Source organism: Meleagris gallopavo, chromosome 5 (assembly GCF_905368555.1).
Source record: "Meleagris gallopavo chromosome 5, MGAL_WU_HG_1.1, whole genome shotgun sequence".
Classification (NCBI taxonomy): domain Eukaryota; kingdom Metazoa; phylum Chordata; class Aves; order Galliformes; family Phasianidae; genus Meleagris; species Meleagris gallopavo.
The window spans coordinates 13,536,896-13,554,125 of NC_139408.1; the positions used below are offsets into that span (position 1 = coordinate 13,536,896).

The window sequence follows — 17,230 nt, forward strand, 5'->3', positions numbered from 1 at the left end:
TACCTAGTTAATGGGTTCTCCAGGCATGCTACTGCTCTGCAGCATCATCTATCAATACTTTCTTGTACTGGCCATGGCCCATCGCAACAAACTTGTACTTCTTGCCAGGAGGAGTGGGCTGAACAGGAGAGAAAGAAATAGCCAGTTTGCAATTTTCTCCAAGTAGTCAATACCAAATAATTGAAGCCAGAGGAAAAATGCAATAATTGCCTGTAACCCCAGAGGGCTTGAAGGCAGTTGGTTCTGCAGAGTTGGTTTCACACATGGCAAAAGCCAATTGCATTGACTGCATCCTGGCAGCAATACAGATCCAAGAACAGGCAAAATGCTTTGATCTTCTCTCAGCCTGGACAACTTGAGTAGCAGCTGCTTGCTTCATTTTAACTGCCATTCCCACAAGCATACCAGTAGGCACAAGACCGCAGATCCATCTACAACTGTTGATACTATCTTACGCCTCACTGTAGATGCTTTTCTTTACTCTCAGGATCAAGTATAATGAGAGTAAAGTAAATTGTGTTTGCAGTTTCAACTTTGACCTAGAAGGTCAGGGCTACCAACTCATTGTCTGAGAACAATGAGGCATTGAAGAGACCCTTTAGTATTACTTGTTATAATAGGATTTGTGCCCCCATTTTCACTAGGATTGGAGCTATAAGAGCTTTTCCAAATCTTCTATGTGCAATTGCATTTATAGATACAGGCAGCCCTTGCCTTCCTGCTATATCACTGCCTCCTCAATGCTTTCAACCCAGCTCAGAGCCCTTACTATGTTGTGAAAAAGAAAAGAACTTCTGCCTTCACAGAGATATTAACTTACCTTGATACTGGTCTCAGGTTTGGGACCACCCTTCTGTTCCCAAAGGCTTCTTATATTCACAATGTCTCCAGCCACGATATCCTGAGAAGGATATACAAAGTTCTCATTACCCTTCGCCATCAGCGCTGCTGGACATGGCTTCATTCAACCCCACACGTCTGACCTCCTTTTACATTTGAAGTATTACACTGTCTGAGCTACAGCACTGCAGCTAAAACTCAAGACTTTGAAAACTTCTTCCTGATAGCAATATATCCTGTGTTTTCTTCTCTCTCTTCAACAAGAGCCTGGATCAGAGATCCAACATGTTTATCTTCTCAAGTTTGTTAATTATTTTAGACATGTTAACATCAAGGCATTTTTATGCAGAAGGAATTTTACTCTCATAAACGCAGATTTACAACCCATGCATTACAGAACCACACGTGCTTACAGCAACCAAAAAAACCAAAAGTTATTAAGAGCAGCACATAATATCCTTCACAATTTCCAAATTCACAAGATTTATCACCTTGGTGATAGATCCAACTTTGCACTAAAAGAAGGAATTCATTCTTAACTTCTGCAGAATAGATGTACAGTTTCCATTTATTCCCACTTCAAAGCTGAGCCTCAATCAGCATCTAGGAAGCTTTCCTAGCTGCACCACTGAGACATATTCAGGACACTAGCTGAGATTTTTGCCATGCATAAAGCAGTGTACATCCTGCCAGTGCCTTACCTTGCAAGCTGGGGTCTTCACTGCAGATTGGGCAGCAACCTCTCCAGTCTCCCATAGGCTTTTTGTGCTGGCTACCATCATGCTGGTGGTGGGAAGGTCAAGAGAGGGCTGTCGGACAGGCTTTGGTGCCTTTGTGGATGTCTAGAGTAGAGATAGAAAACTATCATCAGTGAACTTAACAGCCCTAACCGTGTTTTGCTCCCCTCCTTCCCCCTCCCCCAGTTGGTGTTGCCCAGGTATAAGGACTTGCAAAAGGAGACCTAGGGTCTTGCTGATTTAATTCTCACCCAGTAGGCAGGAAATATGAGGAAAAAGGACAGGGCCATTCACAAAATGAACCCTTATGCTTTTGAGGGAGGCAGAGAAAGGAAAAACAGCTGCTCCCATTCAAGGGGATATGGTTCTATTGTCACAATCCTGTGTAGTGAGACTAAGAGCCATGGTAGGAGAGCAACACCCTGCAAATGGAGCTCAATAGAGCATAGGGACAGATAGCACAACAGCTCACCTCAATGGCTTGTGTGTATTGCTCCAGTCTGTCATCTATCTTTGACACAGGCAGGGGAGGCTGGGACTTCTTTATGCTGTTACTGGAGACAAGAGAAAAAGGATAAGGCAATATCCTGAAGCTTCAGGCAGATGGGAGAGCTTCAAGAGCTTGAAGCAAGGGACTCCCTTCACCCTGATCCCACAGCAACCCTGGAGATACCTTTTCTTTATTGAACGGTTCAGAGACTCAGTTCTGTCTGTGATCTGAAGTGGGAGAGAAAAGATACAGATATTACTTATCTCTGTGGACCTCATATGGATGATATATGGTCAGCCAAGGTGACCTTCTGCAGCCATTCCTTCCCATCTCTCCCTCAAACAGATGTGGGGCTCAAATGCCTCAGTCTTGTATTTACATAGTGCTCAGAGAGACAGCGAGCATCCTATTTTCTTCTCTTTCCCAAGGCAGGCATGAAGATCCTCAACCAGAAGAGCCAGGACACAGTAGCAGACCAATCACTTTTGGGTACAAAGCAGCAGCACACAGCTTGACTGGCAGTTGAGACAACCCTACTCAAGGACCATGTATCTTTCTCAGACACTTGGTTTTCTTGCCAAACAAGAGAGAAAGTGAAAAGCATAGAAAGATAGAGGGAAACTAGAAGCACTGTCAACAACTGCTGCAGCAATGGAGCCAAGCATAAGAGCAGCACAGCCATGAGTTATGCTGGCTTATCTTTAGCCACACAGGCTATTTAGCATGTGGAGCCACCTGCAAAGCAACTCTTCAGGTCAAGGTTTCAGGGAAGAGAGCTTTGCAGAAGAGTCTGCTGTGCAATAACTCTTTGACCAAGGCAGGAAGGCAAGCAACCACTGTCAATCACTGGCACTGAAGAAAGGAGGAGACTGAAGCATGCTAAACCTCTCAGCTTTTGTGTGTGTGTGTGTGTGTGTGTGTGTGTGTGTGTGTGTGTGTGTGTGTGTGTGGCGCCCCAGAAAGCAAGAAACTTTCAAATCAAAAGGTATCTCCTACAGAGACAAGTTGCAGCAACCAAGTGACAAGCATCCTCCCTCTGTATACCACTGCCTGTAGCATGGGAAGCATCACCTTCCCAGTTGGAGATAAATAGCAGTGCCAAGTGCTCACTTTAGAGTGCTTTCAGAATGCTAGAACTAAATTTTAACTAAGAAGAGGACAAAAATTGTCATAGGAAGGACATGCTTAACAGCTGTGCCAAAATCTCATAGCCCATTAAAGAACAGCACCATCATCAATTAGTGCATCTCTATTAGCAAGGACTGTGCTATTAAGGAGAACTACTTTAAGAGGTCCCAGCACAACAGTGAGACAGATCCCATCAGTCCAAAGTTTCTTGCAGGTAGGTTGTCTGCTCAGTGTTGGAGGAGTTGGTGCTTGCCTCCAAGCCAGGACTTCAGAGATTGGGCTGCCCACTCTTGCAGCAAGAGTTGTGTTTCTCTGTTTCAAAGCACACTCTGAAGGCCAGAAGAACTCACGCAAGTTCACTCAGCCAACCCCAGAACTCAAGCTCATAAAGCCCAGGACAAAATGGGACTGGTACAAGGCTTTCCCTCTGCTCCTTCCATCCCTTGGAAAGATCCCAAGCTCATTTTTCCTGAATGGCTTAGCTTTCAGCTTTGCATATGGGTGACCTCTGGCATCACCGTTATATGAAAACAAATAAACAAACAGAGCCACAGCAACTGGATTTCTGAACTTTTCGCTGGGCTAATCCTAGCAACAGCAGTTAAGCTCAGGTCAGAAAACTGTGTGTGCTTTGGAGTAGCAACAACAAGAATTTCAGTGCATAAAAGGTGCTAGGAGATTTTATCTTATTTCCCCACTCTTTGGAACCGCTTTGGTCATCCCCAGTGACATTAGCACTGGGTCTGCATCCAGAACCACCCTTTCTTCCCTCTTTTTATTTGATTTTAAAGGTCTTCTCCATAAACAAGATTCTGGCTGTCATAGATGACGACAACTTCCTCTTAATGTCTATTTACTCTTGCATGAGGAAGTGCTTATACAATCCTCCCTGCACAGGAAATGCTAAGAAACAAGCAGCATAGATCTGAATGGAAAAAAAAAAAAAAAAAAAAATGATAACATCAGCAGCAGATTAATAAGCTACAAATTACCCAGAGTCCTCATAATTTCCCTCTATGCAATTATCAAGGAGCCCAGGGCTTACAGAGACAAAAGACAATTGCTACACAAACCACTTAGGATTATCTATTGTATGCAAAAGCACATGTGCTGATTGCAGGATTTGAGCATAGCGCAACTGAAGTCACATGGAGCAATGCAAGTGGTATTCAGAGGGAGGTTTTACAAGAGCATCTATTCACAGAGATGGAATTAGGGAAGGGCAAAATGTTTCAGAGATAGAGCCTCACTTTAAAAAGAAGGGTAAACGATACTTCGTTTTATGCTGAGATAGGGAAAACCCATGTTACTATAAGCTCAGGGTCACCTCCCCTTGCCACAAACCTTGGTGGAGCACACTGCAGTGTGGTCTGAGCACAGCTCCTCCTCATCCAAGCTGGTGGGGCTTGGGGCCCTCGGGCGTTTTTCTGGGGTTTCTTCTTCTTCGTTTCTCCTTCTCTTCTTCTCCTGAGTGCAGAAAACAAGCCAAGAAGTGAGACTGGTCACAGCACTTGGGATTCAACAAAATTGATTTTCAAAGCAATGCAAGATTCAACAATGCAGTCAAGCCAAAGGTGTGAAAAGGCTGAGGAGAGCAAAATAAGCTTTAAATTCAGATTTGAGTGCTCCTGAAGATCTACTCACCATTGACAAAAACACAGGAGAAACAGTAGCACTATCCATCTGAGCACTGCATGGGTATGACTAACATAGTCCAAGCTCTGAGAGGAGACACTCTCTCACAAGAGGAAAGAGGTTGCATCAGTGAGCCCAGAAAGGTACTTAGACACAAGCAGCATCATCCCCATGTTATGTCATGGCAGTACATCCACATGGGCTCAACACTCAGCAGCAGGGAATGAGCACTGGCATGCTGCCCAGAGGTCATGGGGTCCTCTTGGGAATCCTCCAAAAGCCACCAGGACACGGTCCTTGGCATACTGCTCAAGCAGATGTTGGGCTAGAGAGACCTTCCCACCTCAACCATTCTGTGATTCTGTATGCAGTCCAGTTGAAAATGTAAACAGCCCAGCTCCTCCTGATCTCACCTCCTGCTTGACTCTTTCTTCCTCCTCCTCATGCTGCTCTGGGACATGTTCTTCCTCCTGGCACAGCCTCTCTTCCTCCCTAACAACCACATTCTCCTCCTGGACCTCCTCCGGGCCCTCCCGGTCCAGCTGAATCTGCTCCAGTTTGATCTCTGCTTCCCTCACACTGCTATCCTCTTCTTCGTACGACTGTTGCGGAGATCTAGAGGTGGGGGAGAGAGGTCAAAGAACCAAAACATTTTGTTATGAGCCTAGATATACCATTAGTGTCTTCCAAGGTAATGGTACAGTATCATTAAGGTCAGGAAAGACCAACAAAATAATCTAGACCAGTCCCAACCCATCCCCACTGACCACATCCCTCAGTGCCATATCTCAGCAGTTCTCAAACAACCCCAGAGATGGTTTCTCCACCACCTCCCTGGGCAGCCAACTCCAGTGCATGATCACTCTTTCTGAGAAGCGATTATTCCTAACACTCAACCTGAACTTCTTCTGGCACAACTTAAGGTCATTCCCTTTCATCCTACCACCATTAACTGGGAGAAGAGGCCAACCCCAACCTTTCAACAGCCACCTTTTCAGGTTGTTGTAGAGAATGATAAGGTCTCCTCTGAGCCTCCTCTTCTCCAGACCAAACAATCCCATTTCCCTCAGCTGTTCTCCTTCAGAGTTGTGCTCTAGACCATTCACAGCTTTATTGCCCTTCTCTAGATGCACTCCAAGGCCTCGATGACTTTCTTGTAGTGAGGGGCCCAAAACTGAATACAGTTAGATATCTACATGTGTATTATGTGTATCTACATCTTTCCCCAAACCTTAGAATTGCCACTTGAATGAATGACACCTCTGCTTTACCAAATCAGTCCCAGAGCAACCAGATCTCAACAGAAAAACCAGAAAGGAGCTTTCACAGGAAGGTTCCTACATGCCCCAGAGGCTGTCGAGAGAAGTCTCACCTGCACACACTTCAGAAATCAGCTTTGCAAAAGCAGAGCAGCTCATGCCTTTGGGAACAGTCAGTGAGAGCACTTAACCCAGAGTCCTCAGTGGCTCAGAGATACATCCTGGGATGTTATTACCGTCTTATAGCCTCAGATGGAGAATAGTTTTCTCCTCCCATTTGTTTCTTAGAAAACTGCCTGTGTTACAGCAGCAAGGCAAGAGCTGGTTAACAGAGTAGAGGGCTGACTCACTGCTCCTGCCTCAGCAGCCAGCACAGAACATGAAGGAAAGTTCAGGCAATGCTTTTCCACCCACCCCTCTGCAGCAGGGAAGGCAGCTCACAGGACAGCCACCTTCCAGACCTCTTCACTGACCACATCGGAAAGAAGGCTGATGCATACACTGGCTCACTGAGCTTGCTACTAATCATCCTCCCACAACAGCACAGTCACTACTAACAAACTCCAAAGGGCTCATGGTCCAGGTGACTTTTTTTTCTTCTAACTGGGATGCCTCAGCCAGGAATGCCTCCAGCTAAAGAGAAAGCTCACAATAAAGATCTAAGCCAGTAGATGTGATGTAGTCTATAGGATGCCTTTGGCACTCGTGCTCATTTAAGAGGAAAAGGGATTTGGGAAATCCTGCCCACAGCACCACTTGTCCCAGCATGAGACATTTCTTATCAGGTAACTCCTACCCGCTCTCGCACTCCAAGCTTGTCCTCAGTGAGCCAGGAGAAAGGGTAAAGCTGCTGAACAGGCTTTATAAAGCACAATCACCAACTGAGGAGCCTACCTTTTGCAAAACCACACTTCCAAGAAACTTAGAGGATCTCGGCCCCTCCAGACAAAAGCAGCAGCCTCTCTCTGGGGCCGAGCTCTTTACAAGGAGGGAGGGAGGGAGGGAGCTGCAGAAAAGCAGCTGGGGCTGATTGCTAATTGCTCCCACAGCTGTGATAATCAGCACTGCCGCGAGCTGCTCCAGCAGCCCTCCTGGGGCTGAGGCTGGGAAGGTACAGCTTGCAGTGATTGCATCAAGGAAGAGGCAAGATCTATTTACTTGTTCAGAAGTAAATATTAATCTTATGCATTTTTCTCAATCCCCTGTGTAAAGAAGGGGTTGTGTCATTGCAGAACAAAGCTCCCTATAAAATTGGGTTGCTGGGAGAACTGAGTCACAGAGTTCATGTGTAGATATGTGGTGCCCAAAGCAGGAGATGGGGCAAGAGTTTCAGTCATCTCAGTGAGAGGAGAGAGTGGAAGATGGACCTGGTCCTCAGCCTGGTCAGGGACACAGACACCCCTCAGCACTGTTTTCTACTGCTGGAAGAGTTGCTGAGAACAAGGTGGGCTGGGGCCATAACACCCACCATGCTGACATGAGCCAGGAAGCAGCAATAACGTAGAACAGCTTTTTTTTTTTTTCAGCTGCCTGGATTATGTTAGGGGCTGATTTGGCCCATGCAGCAGCTCAGGTGGCTTAAATCCGCTGTTGTCACTCCTCCAAACCCCGGTGTCCTGGCCAGCTGCCATTGCTCAGAGCACCGAGCTGAAGCCAAACACCCCAAAGCCTATGTCCATTCCTCCCCAGCAGCTCAAATTGCAGGCAGAGGCCATCCACCCCCATTCCAGCCTTTGCTCCAGACCCTGCCCTTAGCTCTCAAGGCATGACCTGGGCTCAGTCACCTCTCCTTGGGGCGCTGGGTTGCTCAGCTCTCTGCCTTACCCACCTCTGCTTGCGCTGCTCCAGCTTTTGGGACCAGTCGCTGAACCCCTCGTCCTCTTCCAATTCTGAGGTCCCAGAGGGCTTAAAGTCATAGCTGAAACACAACAAGGAGGAAAATTGGGATGAGAACGGTACAAAAGGCCTGATCAGCTCAGTATCCCCAGCAGGAACACCCTACTGCCTGCCTGATCTCTGAGACCACAAGCGGGAGAGAAAAGCAGCACATCAAAATGAAAGAGTCCCATGGTTTTATTCTGCACTGCAGCTCATTTAGACTAAAAGTGTTTCAGACTTGGTTCCCACTTATCCTGCACTTGTATGCAGCCTCAAACAAAAGAAATCTGCAGGAACCAGCCTGAATAGATTAGGAAGGCAAGAAGACTCAGTGATTGAGACACAGACTCAAGTCCTAGGCTTGTTCCTCAGGTTCCCATAGAGCTCTGAGGACTGACTCCTGGTCTATGAAACAGTGCTGGTCCAGCCTCATCTGAAAGCAGAGAGAGTTGAGAAGGTGAAAATGAGTAGCACGTATAGCTTTGCAATGAGGTGCTCACCACACTGTAATCCCAAGCACTGACATGATTCTTCTTCACTTGGCTTCATGCTGATGATTCAGAGGTGGGCAGAGCCCAGATTTGTTCGATCTTGCACCCTCCCCAGCCCCTGCAGCTCAAGCTCCTGGCATGCTCAGCCAGCTCCTATTGGCCCCAATTGGTTGGGGAACTCCAGCCACACCAAAAGTTGCTTTGCTACCAGCCTTGGGAGAATGGATAGAAGGGAAAAACCATCTTCCTCCTCTCTAAAGGAGGAAATATGTCCATTCTGCAGCCCTCTGCCCTCTAATCTGGGAGTGCATTCCTAAGAAGTGATGACATCCCTCCCAGCTTGCAGATGTATGGATGGAGGGAGCAGAAGCCCTCCTGGCTCCCACAGCTGCCAGCACCAGATGCAGCCTGGTCATGCATGGGAATTGTTTTTCCTCATATTCACAGGGAGAATCACCACCAGGATGGGACTCCTTGATAAGCACCCACATAGCAAGCATCAGCTGGAAGAGATGATTTCATGGTTATGGGACATGGCATGGTCACATCTCCAGGGAATGGGAATTAGCAGATAGGACACATGGGTTAGTTTACAATTCAGGTATTGAAATACACAATAAGCATGGCCTTTTCTTTGCCTTTCTAGGTCTTGCTTGGACTCCTAGGAGGTGTCAAGAGATGCTTAGCATCCCCATAACCGCAGTGACTTGAAGTATAGGGCTCTAGAGATGGGGAAGCTTGCCATCCTCAAACTTCTGAGCAGTGATGATATGCTGATTCAGAACTAGGTTATTTCCCACTGCTTGTGTAAGAGTAGCTTAGGGATCCCCCAGCTGAGTTAACCTTGGTATGGACAGGAAGGGACATCAGTGAGGAAGGGTTTTCCAAGGATGGGATGTTGGTCCTGATGGACATCAGGATGTTGGCTGTAGGGCCTGGGTGGGACTGCACTGGGGACATCCATCCCCCTCACTCCCAAGGCCATGCGTAACTGCTGACCATGATGGTGGGGAAATGCACAGGAAATGGAGAGAACAGATACAGCCAGCCCATGGGTACAACCAGCCTGGTCTGCATTCAGGACCCTGCAGAGCTCAGGTTTGCAAATCCACCATTTTGTTGGTTCTTTCCTTTGTTGTTTGAATGGGGGAAGGGATGAGAGCAGCAATGTGGATGGGATGTGTGCTGGCGCAGGAAGCTCTGAGGGAAGGAGGGGGCCATGTTTACATGAGGGAGAGCAAAGCTATGGGAAGATTAATGGCAGGCTGACCTCGGCTGTGTGAGCAAGCCCAGGTGGCTGTCAGCAGCTGCAGAGAAACCAGGGGACGGTTGGAGGAACAGGAGTGTCCTTCCCAGGGACACCAAAATTCCAGGGTAAACATGAGGCCAAAGCAGGCACAGGGGTGCTCAGTTAAATTTTGTTGTAAGTTGTATACACATGGGTATTTCTTACTGGTTTTCCTGTGCTGAACCTGCACTCTCCATGCAGGAGCCAGTGCCATTGAAGCCCTCCTCTGCCTGGGACCTCAGCTGCTTCTCGCGCTCCCGCCGCCTCCTCTCTCGTGCTGCTTCCTCCTCATCCTCCACGCTCCACTGTGCCGTCAGCCTGCCAAAACAGAAGGAAAACTCATCTTAATGCTTGAAAATACCCCCCCGAGCTGCTAGGACACCCCTCCCTGTGAGGTGGGAGCTCACTGCATGAGGGCTCTCAGGATGAGTGCTGGTCCTTGAAGTGGTGGTCCTGTCCCTTGGCACAGTTCCCTCTGTACTTGGCACTGGTGAGGCTGCACCTCGAGTGCTATGTTCAGTGTTGGGTCCTTCACTACAAGAAAGACATCAAGGCCCTGGAGTGTGTCTAGAGAAGGGCAATAAAGCTATGAAGGGTCTGGAGCACAAGTCTGATGAGGATGTTGGCTGGATGAGACCCTGGGCAGCCTGGTCTAGTATTAAATGGGGAGGTTGGTGGCCCTGCATGTGGCGGGGGGAGTTGGAGATTCATGATTCTTGAGGTCCCTTCCAACATGGCTATTCTGTGATTCTGTGATTCTGTGAGGAGCAGCTGAGGGAACTGGGATTGTTTGGTCTGGAAATAGGAGGCTCAGGAGAGACATTGTTGCTCTCTGCAGTGACCTGAAAGAAGGTTGTAGAAAGGTGAGGGTCAGCCTCTTCTCTCTGTTAAAAGTAATAGGACAAGACAGAATGACCTTAAGTTGCACCAGAGGATGTTCAGGTTGGATATTTGGAAAAAAATCTCTTCTCAGGAAGAGTGGTCAGTTATTGGCACAGGCTGCCCAGGGAGGTGGTGAGGTAACCATCCCTAGAGATGTTCAAGAAACATGTAGCTGTGGCACCGAGGAACATGATTTAGTGGGCATGGTGGTGACGGATTGGTGGTTGAACTAGATGGCCTTAGATATCTTTCCAACCTTAATGATTCTATGATTGCCCTGTTGCAGCCCCTTTTCCAAAGAGTAGGATTTCAGGAGCATGCCACACCCTTAAAGGAATGGGTGATGTGTGAGCAAGGGTTGGCATTGCCTGCAGGAGAGCCTATCTGCAAGGACGGTGCATCCTAAAGCACCATTCCCTGTGATGTTGCTTCGCATGCCAGGAAAAGGGCTGAAAGTTGGATCGGGAATACGGGAATACGAGGATATCGCAAGAAATCCCATGGCCCAACCTCACATGTTGGATCTAGGCTCCATGGCCTAGATCTCCTGGAGAAATCTGCACCATGGAGCCATATCCCTAACAACTGAGACGGCCCTCTCTAAATCAGGGCAGGAGCTGTATCCCACTCCGCTTCCTACTCCAGCACGGAGCAGAAACCTGTGCTGGCCTCTCACAGCCTCAGGGTGCCTCTGCCAGCGGGACAGCCGCCCACCCCGAGGAAGCGATAAGGCGGCTGCTGCATTCCAGCTAGCGATAACACCGCTGCACGAGTTGCGGTACCCACAGCCAAAGCTGGTGCCGATGCTTGCTCACCCATCCACTCTCCCAGCCCCAAAGCAGACTAGGAGGATATTTCCCCCTGCTCTTGATGGGAATAAATAGCCCAAAGCCACCCGGACCACAGCCAGGCCCCCTCCTTGTCCCCCATCGTATTTATTGTTTTCCCCATGGTTCCCATAGAAACCCTTGTTTGTGGGCCTGGCAGGAAGCCACCGTGTTGTTGTTTTATTTTTTGTGTGTGTGCATGCATTTTATTTTTTTTAATATATAAATGAAGTCATTCATTAAACTCTGCCATGATTTCCCTCCCCTGTGTGACAGCTCCAGAGAGCCTCCAGTTCTGGATGGCTCTTAACCCCCTCCCTCCCAGACTGCCCCAGTTACCAGCAGCGAAGTCCACATTTCCCCTAGACTGAATTCAATTTTCATTCAACTCCACACACCCCAGCTCCCCAGAAAGCTGTTGCAAGGAGCTGTAGCAACTCAGGGGTGTCCCGTCTGAGCCATACACATTTTGCACATCACCTCGGCCTGCAGTCCACTGCATTTCCCACTGGGATGTGACTAATTCTCTCCTCATGATCTCATCAGCTCACTATTCTGTCACTGCATCTTCACAGTGGGCCCAGGAGAACACCAGAGTGACTGTTTCGTGGAGATGCAGCTTTCTGTAGGGGAATATCACCCCCACTCCTGCTGCCAAAGGGCGAGCTGGTATCGGAGCTGCCCAGAGCCCAAGTGACGCTGCAATGCTGGGTATTGCTCACATGCAGCAGGCAGAAAACAGGTCCCCACTGAGCCCATGGTTGCCCTGGGCTCTGAAACACCACTGAACACCCAAACTCACTTTACTGGCAGATTCAGAACGCTTTTTCATGCTCAGACAGTCTGGCAGCAGAATGATGTTTAATAAGCGATGCTTAGGGGCTCAGTGATCCAGACAGCAAGCAGAGGGAAAATGATTATTCCTCTTCAATTGATCTAGTAGCACAAATATTTGTTTCCAGTAAAAAACAAACAAATAAATGGAAAACAAAACCTTGGCAAAGTAATCAAGTATGCGTCAGCTACAGCAATTTGTTGAACTGCAAATTGACTGCACCCTTTTGGTTCAGAGCAGTCCAAACCTTCATCAGCTCACTCTGATGCATGGAGCAGCTGTTAAATTTTCTTTCAAAGAAAGGAAATAGAGAGATCCCCATTAAAATTCATAGATCATTAAGATTGGAAAGACCACTAAGATAATCTAGTCCATCTCACAGCTCATCCTCACCATACCCATTAATTGTGCCCCTCAGTGTCTCATCTCCATGGTTCTTGAATGCATCCAGGAATGGTGACTCCACCACCTTCCTGGGCATCCTGTTCCAATGCTGTAACCATTTCACCTAGCCCAGAACAAGGAAATGGAAAGCTTCAGGCTTGCAAAATGAATGCATGGTGTGCTGCACTCCTGCCCTGAGCCTCCTGCCCATATAGAGGTGTATCATCAGCCCTTCTCCCCAGGGCAAGGCAAGAGCACAAGGTCCTACCAGAGTTTTGTCGGGATCAAAAGCCTCCTTCCTCCCACCCATCCTACATCATATTTGAAACACTCTTTGTGGAAGGGATTATCTCTCAGCAGGGAGGTGAGGAAATCCTGCAGCTCTAAGGAAGGGCTGAAGCACCCAGCTCTGGGTTTGGTCACATGGCCACAGCTGGCTGAACAGCTGGGATGCTAGCACTGCTCTGGGGCTGGCTGCCTGCTTCACAGCCAGCTCTTGACCTCATCTCCTGCCGGACCCCAACCAAGGGAGTCGTTTTATTTCCACTCATCCTCTTGCATACCTCCTGCAGAACAGATACAGGCAACCACACTCCTCATGGCCACCAACACCCGCTCCAAACAAGCCAGCATTTCTAGAAAAGTCACATTTCCTAACGGCAATTCCTCATCTGCACTTGAGGAGCTTATAGCATTCATGTGAGAGAAACTTTTGGCACCGAGCTGTATTTAAGGGAAACAGTGCAGACTTGAGGAGGCTTCTGCATGGCTCATAGCACAGAGGAAGTTTGGCTGGCCCTAAACCAACCTTTAGCACTAAAGCTAATTCCAGAAAGGAAAATAAAATGCCTCGCAGAGACTTTAGGCACTGCAGACCTGTGCCAGAACACAGCAACCCTCTACCAGCAAACTCGACATTCCTGCCTCCTGAGCTTGCTGGGTGCTGGGCCAGGACGCTGTTGACTTTGGTCCGGGCCTCTGTCGTGTAGGCTGCCCTGCATACTCAAGGGTCATGGGGAGAGATGCTTCAGGAAAAGAATTTAAGAGGAGTCATACACAATCCTGGCAAAGTGGTTGGTATTTCTCAAAGGGCATCCCAATGCAACCTCAAGGGTAAAACTCCCATTACCTGTAGAAGTGACAGGGCTAGGATCACACTTACCACCTCTGACAAAATCCCCCACAAGAAACAGGGCTGCATCCCCAGCAGTCAACCCATTGTCCTCTTTGTTGAATTTTAGGGAAAGGGAGAGGACGAGGCCACCTATGCAAGACCTCTTCCCCTTCCTAAAGAGAATTGAGTCAGAAGGGACCTTCAAAGGCCATCTAGTCCAACTCCTGTGAGGTGAGCAGGGACATCTACAGCTATATCATGTTGTTAAGAGCCTGGTCCAAGTCTGGTCCAACTCAGTCCATCACTCTTTTCAGCCTGTTTTGCCTTGCCACGGTGCCAGCTATGACCTTAGTGCCCTACTGCCCATCATGGAGAGAGAACAATAGACTCCAGGTAAAACTCTTCCATTGCCACCCAGCAACCAGCAACAAAAGTAGCCTACCGAACATGAAATAGAACATGGCTTAGGACTGTCACCAAGTTCATCCTGCTGACATCAGGGCTGCTTTATTTCATACTGCATTTATCATCAGCTTATGAAGAGCCATGTGTGACTGCAAGGGGACCAAAGTGTACTGCTCACTCTTGCCACATGAAATGGGAAAGGACATCCTCAATTCACAGCCTTGATGCTGTGTGCTCAGGTTCTTTCAATTCCTGCAACCCACTGGCTAAAAGCAATGTCCCACCATTCAGCATCTCAGCCCTTCTCAAAGATCTAAGACCCAGTTTATCTCCATGTATCAAGAAGCCTTCAGAAATCTGTCCCCACACCCAAGGGCTCACCGTGAAGGTGTTGGGAACTGAGCAGAGGTCCATTACTGCACTGCCAAAGGACTGCTGCTGAACAGCAGCGAGTATGGGTGACTTCTATGACACTAGGCAAAACACATCCGATACAGAAATAACCAAGGCAGATGGCAAACAGCAGTTAGGATACTTGGCGGACATGTTTCTGGGGCTAAGATGTAACACGGCTCGATAACAAAGATTACAAAGATTATATCTGCCTGGATAAGGATGGGGTCATGGATATCAGTACAATAAGGCAACTGGGAAAGAAATAAAACCAGAAATGGTGATGTCACAGCCTAGAGCTTACTTCAGTGTCGTCTCAGGGGATATGGTGATTCCAGCTCTGAGAGATTGCCTTGTCATTTGAAGGCAGACAGCAATGCTGCACGAGCCTCTCCCTCCCATACATTCATGTAATTCCTCGGCTGCATTGCTCCATTCACAGCCCAGGCTCCAGAGTTTGAACAAGGAGGGAGTACAGCAAGGGGGGAGGAAAGAGACAGAAAAATGCATAGATGCTTCACCCTAAGCCTACTTCTCATACCAAACCTACCCACCCATCCATAGCTCCACAACTTCAGTCACTTCTTCACTTCATTCTACAAGGAAGCAGCTCCATCTCCCATCCCTACTGACCAGGGGGAGCTGCGGTGTGGAAAGGTGTCATGAGGGAACTGATAAGGGCATGCCAAGGCAATTGAGCTATAAGATACAGCCTGAACTTTCATCAAGCAGAAAAGGAAGAATACCATAGGCAGCATGGCAGGGACATAGCCTCTCCTTAAAAACAAAAGCAACTTGTCTTCCTTTTTTCTTTTTTTTTAAAGTGAATCTAGGTTTATCTTTGCAACAGCATATCCTGTTTCTGCTCAGAGTGAAGCAAGCAGATACACAGCCATGCATACCAGGTAACCTTGGTGCCACCCAGAAGGTGCAGGTGAGCTACACCATTGTGCAAGGTCCCTGGGAGAGATAGAAGCTCACATCAGAGCCCAGGCAGAAGATAGGACCAGAAATGAATGCATTCAGGTGGATGGAGGAGAACCAGGAAGGGCGTTTCCATTACAATCACATGTTTATGGACAAGGAGCATCTGCCAGGATGACCATTTTCTTGGACACGGGTGAGATCAACAGACTTTCAGGGGGTCTCAATAAGACTTTTCAGCAGAGAATAAAATTCCATCCCAACACCACCCCTCTCTCAACTTGGATGCACAAACCCAGGCAATGGAGTTTATGCATTGCCTGGTGGGAGCATCCTACCAGCAGCCAACCCATGCAGCAATCCTGAGGTCACTATCCTTAATGACCCATTTTTATATATATTTCTTAATTAGTTTTAACCACGGCAGGCAGACTCCCACCAACTCACTTCCAAGATGATGAATTGCACCCCCAGGATCGTGTGTCCTTTGCACACAGATATGCTGGTGCGGTAATGTATTAACATCACCGGTCTGGAATTTGGAGGCAGAGCGGGGGAGAGAAAGGGCTGGAGCTGGAGCCCTCCCAGCACCCTGCACAGGCTGCAGCGTTCAGTAGGTGTGAGAAATTGGTGTCGTGTAAGACCCTAAAACGTGGCCTTTTCTCACGCTCCCTCCATCTCAGCTGCACTGTTCGAGAAACTGGCGTCTGCCTGGAGAGGAGGAAGTCTGGGCTCTGTTTTTGGAAGGGAGAGGCATGCCAGAGGATAAAGCAGACTTGTCAGAGAGGTTCGGCTTGGCTTACTGAACTTGGATTTATTTGTTTTTGTTGTGTTGGATAGGAAAGCATCCACAGCCTCTGCTATGTTGTGCTGTAAAGGATGGAGGAGAAAAACACTTTGCTGCTGCTCAAAGCTGGGATTAAAGGCCAGCTTCACACTAGGTATGATGCTTCCTATGGGACCCACCAAACTGGTCACAAGTCACTTGTTTCACGGTGTTCTTTCCCCAGGCCCTGCTGCCTGGAGCAGCAGCAGGAGGGAGCTCCCTGCTCCAGCAGGGACAGGAGGTAACAAGGAGGCCGTGGGAATGAGTCTCTGGGAGAGAGGAGGTTTTCTGCATTTATGGCCCTCATCAAGGCATGGAGCCGCAACAGGAACCAGGGTCAGCAACAAGCCCTCTACCCCTGCTGTGCCTTCAAGGGAAAGCAGGCTTGGCCCCAAAAATACTGAGTGAAAATGTTAGCCTTAAAGCACGTCAGCACAGCCTCTCGTTGTAGGCAAGGGGGACAGAGGTGTTGCACATCACTGGCTGTCCTTTGTCTCTCCATAGAACTAAGGGATACAGCTCCTGGGTTTGCCTGGTATCTGCTCTCACTTTCTCCATCGGAAGAGCCAAGTCACACAAAGAGAGAAGGGGAAAAACATTTTGGGAAGCTGAAAACTTGTTGTCACAGCAGCCAAGCTGCAAATCATAGAACCATAAAATCATCAAAGTTAGGAAGAACCAAGACATCAGGTCCAACCCCAACCCACCCCTACCATGCCCCCCAGTGCCATATCTCCATGGTCCTGAACACCTCCATGGACAGGGACTCCAACACCTCCCTGGGCAGCCTGTGCCAGTGCATCACCACCCTGAGATGAGATTTTTCCTAATACCCAATCTAACCTCCTCTTGTACAACTTAAAGCCATTACCCTCTTGTCCTATCACCAAAGCA

At 48.2% G+C, this 17,230-nt stretch overlaps 1 protein-coding gene across 2 annotated transcripts in view; it reads right to left on the reverse strand.

Annotated features, from left to right (window-relative positions):
* Nucleotides 1-17,230, reverse strand: part of LSP1 (lymphocyte specific protein 1) — a 39,548-nt gene that overhangs the window by 9,310 nt on the left and 13,008 nt on the right. For both annotated transcript variants that reach the window (XM_085224314.1, XM_085224315.1), the window contains exons 2-10: nucleotides 9,912-10,064; nucleotides 7,918-8,007; nucleotides 5,244-5,445; nucleotides 4,540-4,662; nucleotides 2,251-2,294; nucleotides 2,050-2,131; nucleotides 1,542-1,682; nucleotides 821-901; nucleotides 4-118 (exon numbers count right to left, since the gene is read on the reverse strand). In XM_085224314.1, the coding sequence (XP_085080440.1) occupies nucleotides 29-118; nucleotides 821-901; nucleotides 1,542-1,682; nucleotides 2,050-2,131; nucleotides 2,251-2,294; nucleotides 4,540-4,662; nucleotides 5,244-5,445; nucleotides 7,918-8,007; nucleotides 9,912-10,064 (1,006 nt within the window). In that variant the 3' untranslated portion in view covers nucleotides 4-28. The remainder of the gene's footprint in view (nucleotides 1-3; nucleotides 119-820; nucleotides 902-1,541; nucleotides 1,683-2,049; nucleotides 2,132-2,250; nucleotides 2,295-4,539; nucleotides 4,663-5,243; nucleotides 5,446-7,917; nucleotides 8,008-9,911; nucleotides 10,065-17,230) is intronic.